The 14,108-nt window shown below is 33.0% G+C and overlaps 1 protein-coding gene across 2 annotated transcripts; it reads right to left on the minus strand.

Moving 5' to 3' along the window:
- Positions 1-2,098: 2,098 nt before the first annotated feature.
- LOC120200366 (AP2-like ethylene-responsive transcription factor At2g41710) lies at positions 2,099-13,990 on the minus strand. 2 transcript variants are annotated; one of them, XR_005523530.1, is made up of 11 exons: positions 13,679-13,990; positions 12,524-12,606; positions 12,375-12,383; positions 12,196-12,284; positions 11,410-11,483; positions 11,291-11,341; positions 10,375-10,439; positions 9,599-10,218; positions 8,681-8,793; positions 3,479-3,480; positions 2,099-2,111 (listed from the first exon to the last, which is right to left on the minus strand). XR_005523530.1 is itself a non-coding variant. In XM_039201234.1 (9 exons), exons 1-9 carry the CDS (start codon positions 13,888-13,890, stop codon positions 8,740-8,742), a joined length of 1,257 nt encoding a protein of 418 aa, XP_039057165.1. In that variant the 5' UTR covers positions 13,891-13,990; the 3' UTR covers positions 8,509-8,739. The 2 variants fall into 2 exon arrangements, 1 of the variants encoding a protein (XP_039057165.1); XM_039201234.1 differs by lacking the exons at positions 2,099-2,111; positions 3,479-3,480 and having other exon boundaries at positions 8,509-8,793.
- Between the last annotated feature and the right edge of the window lie 118 nt (positions 13,991-14,108).

Here is a 14,108-nt window from a genome sequence, read left to right on the forward strand (position 1 = left end):
TCCCCCTTAATAGATGCATTCCAAACAAAATTTAGCTTTTAAGAACTTAAAACTTAAACAAAATTGAATTTCAGCAAAGAATAACAAACATGTTAGTAGCACATGAAATTCAATATATCCAAGACTAAAATACTTTATGCAATACCAATTGTTGAAATTTGATAAAGATTGTTAAAATTAAGTGCACATGCATAAAGTTTTCTAAAAATGTTATGCATTTGAAAAAAAATTGATATCAATTGTTAGAGAGATATCATTTTCATTTAAACCACATGCATAAACATTCAAATTTAGGTCAAAATTTTAAAATTTTCAAAATCAAAGTATTTGAAAAATTGATATCAATTGTTAGAGAGATATCATTTGCATTAAAACCAATTTTGACCAAAATTTTATTATGATGAACTAAAAATTCTTTAAAAAATAATATAACTTTAAAATGTTCATCATAATCATCTTTTCAACATACATGAGATTAAAATAATGATGCATAATCATTTAAAATCAAAACTCATGCATGCATAAATCCAAATGAGCAACCAAATAATCAAAATCAAAAGCATTAAGCTTAGAGGTTACCCATTCCTTTTTCATGTGTGGCTAGAGCATCTTGAATATCATCATTTTCATCACCATTGCTCCCACACACCTACAAGAGACATTTATTTTGATTTTGCTATCCAAATTACTTTGGATCCTTGGACGTTAGTTTCAATGCCCCTTGTTCCTTTTAGAACACATACTTGCCTAATTTTAAAACGTTTTCCTTTCTTCAAAGGACAAGTATGTTCCATATGACCATGATTATGGCAATGTGAGCATTTTGCCATATTTAAACATAATAGGTTGTTTTTAGAAATTAATTTTTTTCTTTTATTAAGCTTTCAAGCTTAACTTAACTCCTAACTCAAAATTTTCTTTTTCTAAATCATTTATTTTGATTTTTGAAAGCTCTAAATTATTTATCAAAATTTCATTTTGATTTTCAAAATCAACTTTTGCTTTCAAAATCAAATTATCTTTAATTTTAAGTTTTGAAATTAATTTTGTATATTTGGAATTCATGGTCTCAAATCCCAAATACAACATATTATAAGCATCTTGTAACTCATCAAAAGTAAATGAATTAAATTCATTTGAGTTAGAAGATACCTCTAAATCTTCATGAGTGGCCATTAGGCATAGGTTGACTACTTCATCATCATTGGAGTCATCTTCATCACTCCAAGCTGCCACATATGCCTTCTTCATGGAAGATCCCTTCTTTCTTAGAAGTGGACAATCATACTTGACATGCCCCTTTCTTTGACAATTGAAGCACACTGGGGGACTCTTTTTCTTGGTTGAATCATGATTTACTTCCTTGGAAGTCATGAATCTCTTTAACTCTTTTAAGAGATTGGCCATCTCATCTTCTTGTTCATCATTGTCTTCATCATCCACCTCATCACTTGAATCTTGATAGCTTTCATTGGTGGATTTGAAGGCAATGCCTACCTCCTCCTTCTTCTTCTTCTTCTTCTTGTTTTTCTTCTCTTCCCTTTCTTCATCTTCCTTCACCATCATCTCATGAGTGAGAAGGGAACCAATTAGCTCATCAAGAGTGAGAGACTTTAGGTTTCTTGCTTCGATGATTGTCGTCTTCTTCGATTGACACTCCTTTGGAAGAGAGTAGATCACCTTCCTCACAAGCTTCTCATTAGGGATTACTTCTCCATATGCCTTGAGACCGTTGACAATCACGGAAAATCTATCCGTCATAGCTTTGATGTCTTCATCGGGTTTCATCATGAAGTTCTAGTAGCTATAGTTAAGAAGACTTTTCTTTGATTCCTTCACTTCGACGGTTCCTTCATGAGTGACTTGGAGCTTATCCCAAATCTCTTTGGCACTAGAACAAGATGATATTCTTCCATATTCATTTGGGCCTAAAGCACATAATAGAATATGCATAGCCTTAGAATTAAGCTGGAAATTTTTTTGCTCTTCTCTACTCCAATCCTTGTACTTGTCGGGTGGAGAGAAGTAACCATCCATGATTGAGTTCCAAGCTCCTAGATTGTAGGATTAAATAAAGTACATCATCTTATTCTTCCAATGTGCATACTTTTCTCCATTGAAGAAGGGTGGCTTGTTGACCGGTTGTGATTCCATAATAGGATAATCTTCAAGGTAATAAACATCGGAGGAAAAATTCATTTCTTTGTCGGTTGCGTCAGAAATTAGTAGAGCTTCTTCGAGGATCGTCTCAAGGATGTTAAGCCTTCTAACGAGTTAGGCTCTGATGCCAATTGTTGGGATTTTCGAAAGCTTGAATCGACAACCGAATCGGTTTGCAAAGAGGGGTCGGGACGGTTTTTGTGTTTAGGGAGTAAGGAGATTGAAAGATAAAGAATTGCACAACGATTTATAGTGGTTCGAATTTCTCAACCAAAGTCTACGTCCACTACCTTAGCTCCTCACCAAGGATTTTCCAACAAATTCACTAATTTGTTCTTTCTTTTGAGGGCAAAGAGATAACCTTACAACTCCATAGTTTTTCTGGGCTAAACTAGAACCTTTCCCTAGCTTTAACAAGGGATAAGCTAGAACATTTCCCCTTTACAAAAGGATAAAAGATGTAAACAAGAAAACCTCTCTAAGGTAGGTGTTTACAAGATTGAGCTCACAAGAAAAAAATATTTACAAGAGAAAGATGAAATAATAATGAAAAACTCTTCTCTTGTGTTTGATAGCTTGGAAGTTGTTCTCTTGCTTCTTCAAGTGTCCTTAGCTTGTATTTATAGCTTGGAATGTGTTTGAAGTCGTATATAGCCGTTAGGGATATTTTGGAGCCGTTTGGGGATGATTTTTCTACTCAAAAAGGTTGCCCATAATAGGAGGTATTGGTACCCCTACATAGGGTATCAGTACACTTCATTAAATTCAAATTAACTAGTCGTTACTAGCCGTTGCAACCAGGGGGTATGGATACCCCTGGGGGGTATCGGACCCTCTTTGTATTATGGAATTTTTTGCCTTCCAGGGGGTATGGATACCCCTGGGGGGTATCGGTACCCTTTGCTCAAATCCGATTTTAATGGACTTTGAATTATTTTTAAAACCTTTTAAAAACTTTGAATAAATTCAATTCAAGTCCAAAAACATTTTGATTTTAAATTTGTTATATTGAAACATATTTCAACAAACCTAGATGGTGAAGTATTCATAAGCAAAGCAAATAAATAACCAAGATAAACATAAATCTACCATTAAAAATAAAGTTTAAACAACCATTAAACCAACCACCACCAAATAAGTTAGTTCATGGTGGGGTTCGAAATATCCATAGAACAATCCATAAAATATTCGTTTCAACAACCCAAAAATAAATAGAAAAATAACAGCAAAAGGGAAGTGAGAAGAAACCTTTGACGCGCGCCACCGGAGGTCTCTTCGGCCACCATGAACCACCTTAGCTCGCTAACTCCTCTCGGACGCCTAGCTCTCCACTCCTTGAAGCTTTATGAATAGAGGAATACCCAAGGAAGAAGAAGGGAAAAGAAAAATAAAAATATGATTTTTCTACTCTGCCATATGCGTATGTGTGTGTCATTCTCTCCCTTGTGATGTGTCATATATAATAAAAATATCTAGGGATAATGATGAGGTTGTTGGGTGATGTTGGGTGCAAAATAAACCTCATACCCTTAGAATCATACCATATGCATTAATCTTATCCTCCAGGTGGTAGTGGTCCTCTGGCAGTCGGTTACAACAATCATTTCACATACAGAGCCAGCTGTCCTCGTACAGCTGTATCTTTTTGTCGTTTTCTGTGCCAGAAATGCCAAGCCATTTCAATTTGCTTCAGCAACGTGTGATTCCACGACATTACTTCCAAAAGAATCCCTTTTACTTGTTATTCCCTGCACACCACAAACAATTGCACATTTCTCTCATACAACACCATTAAGAAATAAAACAACAATACCACCACATATGCAACTACATGATCCTAAAATGACTAAAATGGGCTTTTAAACAAACAATAACTTAAGTGAAAAAGGCCTTAAAAGTAACATTTTTAGGAAGTTAACACAAAATAAATATGGGAAGCTTTTAGATAATGTTGTTTAAAATTAGAATTACTTATGTCTAAAACTTTTAGTCTTGTTGCTTCATTTGTATACATATCAATCCCTTTCATGATTGTTCTACCCCTTGGCCCATGTGGTGTAACATGATCTCTAAAGGGAAGGGATATTCTATTTGTTGTCGCCTTCTTATTTCTAGTTGAAGGTGGTTGAATACTTAGAGTAGGTATGAACCTCATTTGTAAAACAATTGGTGTTGACAGTGGAGTTGAAGCAGGGGGAGCACAAAGAGGTGGTGTTGAAGCAGAGGTGTACAAAGAGGTGGTGTTGAATCAATCCCAATTGAAGTTGTTGCTGGTGGGACTTGGTTTGTCTTAAAAAAATAATTTGAATACATAGATTCAAATTATTAGATTAAAGCAAAAGAATGAAAAACCAAATTAAACTTACATTGTTTTTGGTTTTTAATGGACAAGTTCTTAAATTGTGTCTAGTCTGCCCATAAACTCTACAAGTCATTTTCATTCCAGTCCTTCTCATCTTATTTTCGTTGTTGTTGCTGGTGTTTTTGCTTTTCAGTTCACCTTCTTTTCTTCTCCTTTTCTGTTTTGATTTTCCATACATTTTTCTTTTAACTGGTGGATCAATCTTGGGTATTTTTGTGTCTTTCCAATATTTTTCACTTGGAATAGTAGGAAGAACAGCACTGTAAAATGCTTGATAAATCCCAGTTTTATACAATCTAAGCACATATGATTCCAACTATTCTTCCCTATATAATATTACACACACAACATAAAGGCATGGTATTCTAGTGAGATCCCACACTCTACAAGTACATTTCCATCCCCTAACATCAACTACAAATATGTCCTCATTTTGTAAAACTTCATATCCTTCAGCCCCATTCCAGATCACATGGCAGCCAGAACTTAATTTCTTATGTTCTTCCAATTTTCCTTAAATCCTAGCACATAGGTCATCATTCCACCTAAGTGAATTCTTCTTGTGATCAACAACTTTGTGCATCACATAGTGCCTAATATCCGCAAACACAAAAATTATTTACTTAAATCTAGGCCCTATGCTGGCAGAATTAAAAGCCTCTGAAAAATTGTTGTCTACAATATCACATTTTGATATGGTACTAAAAAAATGAACACCTAGGATGCTTAACCATCAGATCATCATATGCAATTTTTAAGCTTACCAATTATGTTGACATTATTTAAAAAACAACTTCTGTTGTAGCCTTGCAAGAAGCCCAAAATAGCATCATCAAATCACCTCCTTTGTGGCTTTTTTCCAGTTAGCATAAATATGCTTAGCACATAATTTGTGCTCAACATTTGGTAAACAGTGATGAACCTCTTTCAACAAGCCCTACAAAACCACAGAATCAATACAAACATTGTAAAACTTAGGCACCTAATTTTCATATAAGTATTAAATTTTGGACACCAAACTAGAAACAGAGACAAAGATTAAATTAGACTCGAGACAAAGGTTTGGCACTAAACTGGACACGAGACAAAGGTTAGGCACTAAATTAGAATCAATTGGAAAACATTAAATTAAAAACTACCCTCTGGATCAGCAGTCTTCTATGCATTCACATAATCATACAATCTATTAAATTCATTTTCAACAGTACTTCTAATATGTTGCATTGCCTACCTCCTAGCTTTCATGCAACATTGTTTGTTCAAATCCACATTTAACTCATCTCTACCAAGCCTTATCATATCTCTTATTTTCAAATTAGGAAGAATCCTAAGCTTCCTAAGAATTTTTTTTTCTTATCCACTTAAAATTAGCTCTTTGATTCTTAAATATCATAGAACACTGGTGTTCAGTTACTAGAGTTTTAACTGTGAAAAAACCATCATCCCACGAGGCATATATCACAAATAGACACACTTTAATCTTACACACAACCTTAATTTTTTTTCTTTTCTATTTGTTAAATACTTGAAATCAAACCTATGAACTATTGCATAAGAACACAAAGCATCCTTTAACTGTTTGTGATTTTCAAAAACCATGCCTAATTCAAATCTAGGTTCAGCATTTGAAGAATCAAAGAACACCTTACCAGTCTTCTTAGATACAAAATTCACATTTGAATCAGTCTCATAACTCCCAACATTTGAAGATGGTAAGTAATCAGTATCCTCCTCAGTGTGTTTACCTCTTAAATTTTCCTCATTTACTTCTATTGAGCTCACGCAAGTACCTTCTTCCTCATTATATGTTGCACCCATATCTGCATTTTCAGAATCTTTTATACCCTCCCCAACACCTTCTTCCTCAGTTACTTCTAAGTGTGATGCAGTGACAATTATGTTTTTATCTTCTTTTTCACTAACTTGAACTTCTTTATAATAGAAGTTATCTCATCATCATCATCAGATAAAGGACAATTTTCACCAACCTCTACACTCTCCTCTTGTGTATCATAACTCCACTCATTGCTCTCTTCATTTCCTAACCCATCAATGCCAGCATGCCCAATAAGCCTACTACCAACATTTTCACTACCCTCATTACTCATCTTCTTAATTTGAATAACTTAAATACATCAATATAGTTAACAGTTAATAAACAAAATAATTTAATCAACATGCACCTAAAAATATCAATATAGTTAACAGTTAATTACCAAAATAATTTAATCAACATGTACCTAAAAATATCAATATAGTTAACATTTAATAAACAAAATAATTTAATCAACATGCAACAAAATAAACAAAATATCAATATTTTAATAGTTAATAAACACCACCAAAAGAACCAAAAGTTAATAAACAACACCAAATAACCAAATAATCAACATGCGTTATTTATGTCATTAACCAATATTTTAATCAAATATTTTACTATTTTAAAAAAAGAAAGAAATCTGAACAAGGAGACAAAAAATTTACCTTTCTTGATCAACTTCAGAATTAACAACACCAAAAGCACCAAAAGTGCTTCAAGTTTATGTATCCTTCAAAAGTCTCACCATCAAAGTAAAAATATTTTACTTACTATTAAACCCCAAGTAATTAACATCATTTACTTACCATGAAAATCGAATAATGTTTACTTACCATTAAAATCAATCCTTTGTTAATCAAATGGAACATAATCAACAGCAGTCAACTATATGTATACTTTAATAGTCACATTGTCAATGGGTTTGATAGAAAACTAAAAAGAATTCGATTAAGGTTGTAACATCATTTACTTAAAATCCTTTAATAGAAATCAGACATAAACTTCATTTTCAGACTTACCTTTCAACTTTACCTTCACAAACTCTTTCACTTCTTCGACGGTTCGTCTTCCTTTGATATGAGCCAATGAGTTTGATAAAAACCCAAAAAAGAATCGATTAGGGTAGCAACAAATTCACATTCCTCAAATGCAATGATAAACGATAATTATTAGGGTTCATGGAAAATTTTCAGAGGGAAGAGATTTACAGGGAAGAGAGGTAAAATTACTTAGGGTTAAAAGGTAAAAATATTTTCTTTTTTCAAAATTTTTCAATTTTAATTATTTAATTTACTATTATTATAATTAGAAAATTCATTTTTTACTATTATACCCATGTCAGGTGGCATTTAACGGCCCACACTAACGGCCCGTCACGATCATGCACCAAAGTAAGTTACGGAATGAAATGTTCGTCCCAAATTAGACCAACAAAAAATGTTAGGCACCAAACTGAAAAAAAATGCATACGTTGGACACCTTTTTTACTATTAAGCATTTTCAAAACTATACCTAACGTTTAGTTTTTATTTCATTTTAATACCTCAAATTTAACAACGCTATATTTTTGTGAATAAATTACATCATCCCTCATCTGTTAATTGTATTCTCACTCCTACTTTGGTACTAAAGTTTAAAAAATTTCATTTTAACTATTTCAACTTACAAATTGTTCTTATTTTAGTTACTCTAATTTATTTTATTAATAATTTTTATAATATGACATTTTTACTATTATTATATTAATATATAATTAAAATAGAAATAAATAAATTTGAAAGTTAAGAGTAATTAAATTAAGAATAATTTGAAAGTCACGTAATTAAATTAAAAAATTAAACTTTAATGATCAAAATAAAAGTAAAAAAATAGTTGAGTGATAAATGATGTTACATGTTAAATTTTTAACGGCGAGATACTAAAACAAAATAAATGCTAAATGTTAGACATAATTTTGTGAAAAAAAACCTCAAAATTTAAGTATTAAAACTGATAGTTTAAGTACTAAATGCGCCATTTACCCCAAATAACATAGAGAGATTATAAGATACTGTCTGTTTAAAATCTTTTTAATCATTAATAACACAAACACACCCAACGAATATAAATGCTCGAACTCATTAACTCTATAGAGAACAACACTATCTTTAACGGCTGAGACCACTTAATGCCCAAATGTAAAACCAAATCATTCTTTTCGATATAATAATATCAGACGATACATGTGGGATAGCTTTCATGCTATACAATATACACTAATTATTTTTTCCTATGCTCTCAGAACTCAGGTAACAAACTTGTACAAGTAAAGCAAAAGTCCGATTCTAACATAAACTGACCTGTGTTTTATAAAAAGAAATCTGCAACATAAGAATTCAAGCAAAAACAACCTCATCACTCATTCCTCAGGCCGAAACAAAGTATATGTCGAGCTTGTCCCCGTCTTCAGAACCTGCATGAATTAGCTCTATGTAAGGAAGAAGAATTAATGGTGATGCAAACGTGTCATCATAAGATAACATTACATCATCATAAAAAAAAATTGATGAATCAACAATTCTATTTATTTCTTAACGACAGGTGATCAAGAAGGAACAAAAACATAACGTTAAATATAACTTTGAAAAAAAAATTGGGTGATCAAAATAGAACTATGGGAATAAATGAGTGACTAAATACATAATTTACCCTATAATTTATCAGGCGATATTAGTATAAACAAGTAAAAGCTTGAAAAGTTGTAATAAAAGGTTATCATACTTATTCAACAATGTCTTGTACCATCATCAAATTTATGATTAATTAAAGGCTTAAACTAAAAAAAATCATAAAGTATGTTATTTTTTTTTGCTTTAAGTACCTCAACTATTTTTTTTTTGGTTAAAATAAGTCACTAAACTATACCTTTTTTGCTTTAAGCCCCTAAAATATTTTTTTTGGTCAAAACAAGTACCTAATTTTGTACGACATGTCAACATCTTATTGGTTGAAAATTAATTTTCTAACTGAAAAAATATTAGAACTTATAATAATTACATATAATAGTTTAAGTACCTAGTTTGAAAAAAATAGTTTAAGTACCTAAAGCAAAACAGGAGCATAGTTTAGGTACTTATTTTTACTTTCAGCCTTGATTAAATGACTCACAAAAGAAAGAACACGTGAGATATAAACTAAAACAAAACCTTAATCTACTAATAATATCATTTTATTCTAGTTCTTCTAAAGAGAAAACATTAATGTAAAATTATACCAACCTCAGGATTATGAGATGGTCCAGTGGGAAGAGCAGGAACAAGGGATGTCCAAAGCACAGGGTCCACCAAGGAGTCTATGGTATTGTAGTTGGTGAGGAGTGGGGCAGACAAGAAAGGAGTCAAAGGGAACACATTTTTCTGAAGAGACAATCCACCAGTCATCCCCATTGTGGCTTCGAGTCTACCACTCCCGGTATCATGATTTACCGGTTTCTCAGCTGCCTTGCCAAGATCCATTCTGTTTATAGTATTTTTGTTCTCATTCTCAGCATCCTGTTCATGTTTTTTCAGTGCTTTCTCTTGCAGGCTCTTGAAATCGGCCGAACGGGACAATATACTCAAGGCAGAGACGGAGGACCCTTTACGTTTCGTCCTTTCGAGAGGTGTGCCAAGACAGGGCATCTGGTATGGTTCGGTAGGCTGCACTGCCCATTCTGATGTTTTAAGTTCACCGCCAATGTCTTCTGTGCTTGCATGTTTAGTTTCTTCAGAAGACTTTGCTCCGGCTTCTGCTTGACGAGTTTTGTTGGTCCCCCACCACTTGATATAACCAGTTAAATCAATCTTTCTATCAATGCAAAAACCACCGATATAATCATTTTCTGTGGCAGGATCATCACCTACACAATTGGTTTAACATGATAGAATTGGATGTTACTAGGACAAGGAACTGACATATGAACGTATAATAGACTAGAGATGGTGCAAATACTTCACATTCCACCCAGAAAACTAGTTGCTGGTTATTTAAACTTAAAAATAAATGCTATACTTACCGTAATGCATGCTATTAAAGTATTCCGATCCAGCAACCCGACCAAATGATGAGCCCCACCGGCAACTATGATAGCCAAAGATTCATATTAAAAATTAAATAATAATAAAAAGAAGTGAAAAGGGAGGAAATAATATTAATAACTAATGCATAATTTCAAAGATGCCATGCTCCCAAATGTTGGAAGTGAACAATATTAAAATATTTACAAGAGAAAAATAAATAGACAACACTTCTTCAGTACCATACAACTCAAAAGGATATGATGCATGGTCCAGAAACAAAACACGAATGATTGTTTCTTCCGACTTCTTTCAACTATAAGGGATGTTTTCTTCACATTTTGAAAACGTAATTTTGAAAGAATAAAATGTACATGGAAACTATTTTTTTCCTGGAAGATAGATGAGTTCAAATTCCCATCAAGAATCTAATGAAACAGTTTAACAGGAAAGTTTATGAATAGCTGTTGAGACACCAACTTAAGTGGATTTCTGATTGAAGTATGACGTTGTGCGGACCTTTAAGTTGTCTCTCAAGTTCTAGGCAGAATAAAAACTACTAAATAGAACATTTTTCTTTTGGTGGTTGTGGAAAATAGATGGATAAATAAAATATCAAGTAGTAGTTGTATTACATAAAAAAAAAAGCTTGTTTAACTTGAACTGGATTTTGGGTTAAGCAGGATTTAGAACATTAACAATCAAGGTGACAATTATGGCAGCAATGGCTTGTCTGGGTTGTTGGATCTGAAATTTACTAGAGATATCCAAAATTAGGTGTGAAAACAAAAACTGGAAAGTTTAAGCAGCAATTAAGTCACCAATTTTTTAAACTACTCGTTATAAACTAGCTAACTGAATGGTAGAAAATACATGTCTGCAGTATGAAAATGGATAGATATGATAAAATTGTACCTGGAGAGACCACGATATTTAGAAATTCCTCTTGAGAAACCACTGCTTTTTCTGTAAAGAGAGCCATTATAAGTAAACAGTTCTAAACTGGAATACAGACTTCTAAAGTTCACACACACCTTCGAAGAGATGCAAGGTAGTCCTCTCTTGACACATTCTGCATCTCTTCAAGATCCCTAGTATAGTCAGTAACCTGCACATAAATTCCCTTGCTTTAGAACATTCGATTTCAGATGGATTAAAGCACAAAGGTGATGAATTAAATTATATTCTTTTGTTCCAAACCAGCTCTCTCGAAAACACTCACCTACCTCAAAATGTACGAGAATTCACCCAAACAAAATCGGAGAAAGAAGAAAAAGTGAAAAATGGTGTCAATTTCATGTCCCCTAAAAGGTGAAACAAAAGTTTCAAATGCCATATTTGAATATCAACACTAGGTGTAACAAGTGGGAACTGAATGGCAAACTCATGATAGCTAGGCAGAAGTTAAAATCTTATGAAAAGAAAACATCTTTTGACCTTTTTTCCAAAATATATATTTTTATAATGCAAGAAACAAATATATAAATTTATAAAAAATCATTTAATAAATTTTTTATGTCAAAAACTTTTTTTATATAAAAATGATTTCTGAAAAAATATTATAAACAATATGACAGGTAGTACTTTTTTCGACTAACATATTAGTTGATGGGGAAATTTACTAGATATACTTCAAGTTTGAATTCGTGATCGTGAATTCTACCCTTTAGTGTCAAATTGACAAAAGTGGTATGCTTTCAGCACGGTATTATAATTACACATTAACTGAATTATTTTCAATTAGTAGGAAAAAAAACACGATGAGCATCCCAGGACCCAATATTTCAAATCATCTACTTTTATTGTTGTGGCAATCTTACAGGAAAATTAATAAGCGTCCCAGGACCCCAGTATTTCAAAGCAGCAAGGTCATATGCTCTAGCAGCAGCCTCCTCATCATCATATGCCCCTGAAAATATGTCTCTTAATAAATCAAAAATAATAGAATGAATGGACAAGCATGTTCAATAAAATAATGAAAACGGATCTTCTAACTTACCTAAGTAGACTGACATTAGCCAAATACCAATCATCAAATGCACCAAATAAGAATAAAAATATTGTCAGTTTCCATGAGAAATATTAATTATGAAGTTGCAATAACTAGGCTTCAAATCTAATACAAGAGAGAAAGGTGGAGAGACAGACCTTGCTTCCCCTTTTTATTCTGGTTTTGATTCCAAGTGCTTTTGTCCCAAAGGTGAGCTTCATAACGACCAGTCCATCTATGCCTATTATACATCAATGTTGAACCACAAACATCAATCACCCATGAACAGGAACGAACGGTTTTAAAATTCTTTAGTAGTTTCAAAAGACATGCAACTGTAAAAGAAGTATCATCCAAGAGAAAGGTTGCTGGGAAGTTTATCTATTTAATATAGATCTCGACTTCAACTTGCAATCATCCCTAATAGATAGGATATCAATTCCAAACCACAGAAACCTGTGATCTAGTAATACGAATAGCTTTAAGAAAAGCATTCCTTGTTGTATGCATAATCCGATTACTTAAGCTTGAACTATTTCTTGCTGAAAATGAAACATACACGCTATAAAATTTTGAAATTTGAATTAGCAGCTCTCCTAGTTCTAGGTCATTCAGTCACCACGTTGTGTACCTAAGCGAAAATCTGTCGATTTTTTTCTCCCAAACATTTTCTACTTTACTCTTTTCAGAAAGCTGGAAGACTTAATATGCTATCATTTTGTGCCCTCTCCTAGGCCGCACATACATGCCATTCGCAGCATCCTGATCAATTAACCAAAGGAAAATTTCCAACTTCATCTCTCTCTGAAATTTACTTATTACCTGTCTCAAGCACCAATTATTAAACACATCAATCGTGCTCATTGAACTTTCACCCCCAATTTTCATGTGCTCACAACAATGATAAACTATACAAATCAACAAGTTCTCACAATTTAGTTCCTTTTACAGTCTAAAAGCTACGGTTTTGATCAATTTGACTGCTAACTTTAGTAATATAACTTCCAGCAACAATTACCAATGCCCAAAGCTAAAACCAGCTGAATCCATATCAAATCCATAAAAACCATTTGAAACTGCCACCTTTCTCCCATCAATTAATCTAATAGACTAAACATAAAAAAAAATCAGATTTCCACCAGATTCATACATCAACATAAACTTTACAAAAACTATAACTCCATCCTCACGATCTTTTTATTTGAATAATAAAATAGAGATTTCAAGTAAAGTCAAGCAAGTAAAACCAAAAACTTGTAAAATAAGTAAATAAATTTCAGTAATTGAATTGTTTTCTTTTTCCTTTTTTTTACCTAGTGACTCCTCTGTAAATGGAACTGCGTTTGCCGGCGGTGCAAGGTGGCATCTTACTGATACGTTCTTTAGCGGTGCAGCCCCTCTCTTTCTTAGCTTTCTTCAACCCTCTGCACAGTAAAAGCTGATCATTTGCTATCACAGTCTCCGAATTCTCTCCGCCACTGGCTTCCGCTTTCATCCCGGGATCCGAAGACGACGTCGAAGCCATGTTTAACGAACAAAATTAAAAACCCTAACCCTAAGCGAAAGAATTACAATAAACCACAGAGAGAAAATAACGAAGAAGTTGAGAGTTTGAGTTGGATTTTCACTGTGAAGGGAAAAAAAAGAAATAGTTAGGAGAAGAAGGGGATGAGGAAATTACGGAAATGTCCTGAATGGTTCTTGCTATTAACTTGGTGATGATTGGGGTTTGGGAAATTTAAA

The sequence above is a fragment of the Hibiscus syriacus genome, unplaced genomic scaffold, assembly GCF_006381635.1.
Source record: "Hibiscus syriacus cultivar Baekdansim isolate YM2019G1 unplaced genomic scaffold, ASM638163v2 tig00005939_pilon, whole genome shotgun sequence".
NCBI lineage: Eukaryota > Viridiplantae > Streptophyta > Magnoliopsida > Malvales > Malvaceae > Hibiscus > Hibiscus syriacus.

Coding starts and splice junctions, on each gene's coding strand:
- LOC120200366 (XM_039201234.1), bottom strand. CDS start 13,890: ATGGCTTCGACGTCGTCTTCGGATCCCGGGATGAAAGCGGAAGCCAGT. Junction 11,484..12,195: donor GGACGCTTATTAATTTTCCT/GTAAGATTGCCA, acceptor ATTTATGTGCAG/GTTACTGACTATACTAGGGA. Junction 8,794..9,598: donor GACCATCTCATAATCCTGAG/GTTGGTATAATT, acceptor TAATTCATGCAG/GTTCTGAAGACGGGGACAAG.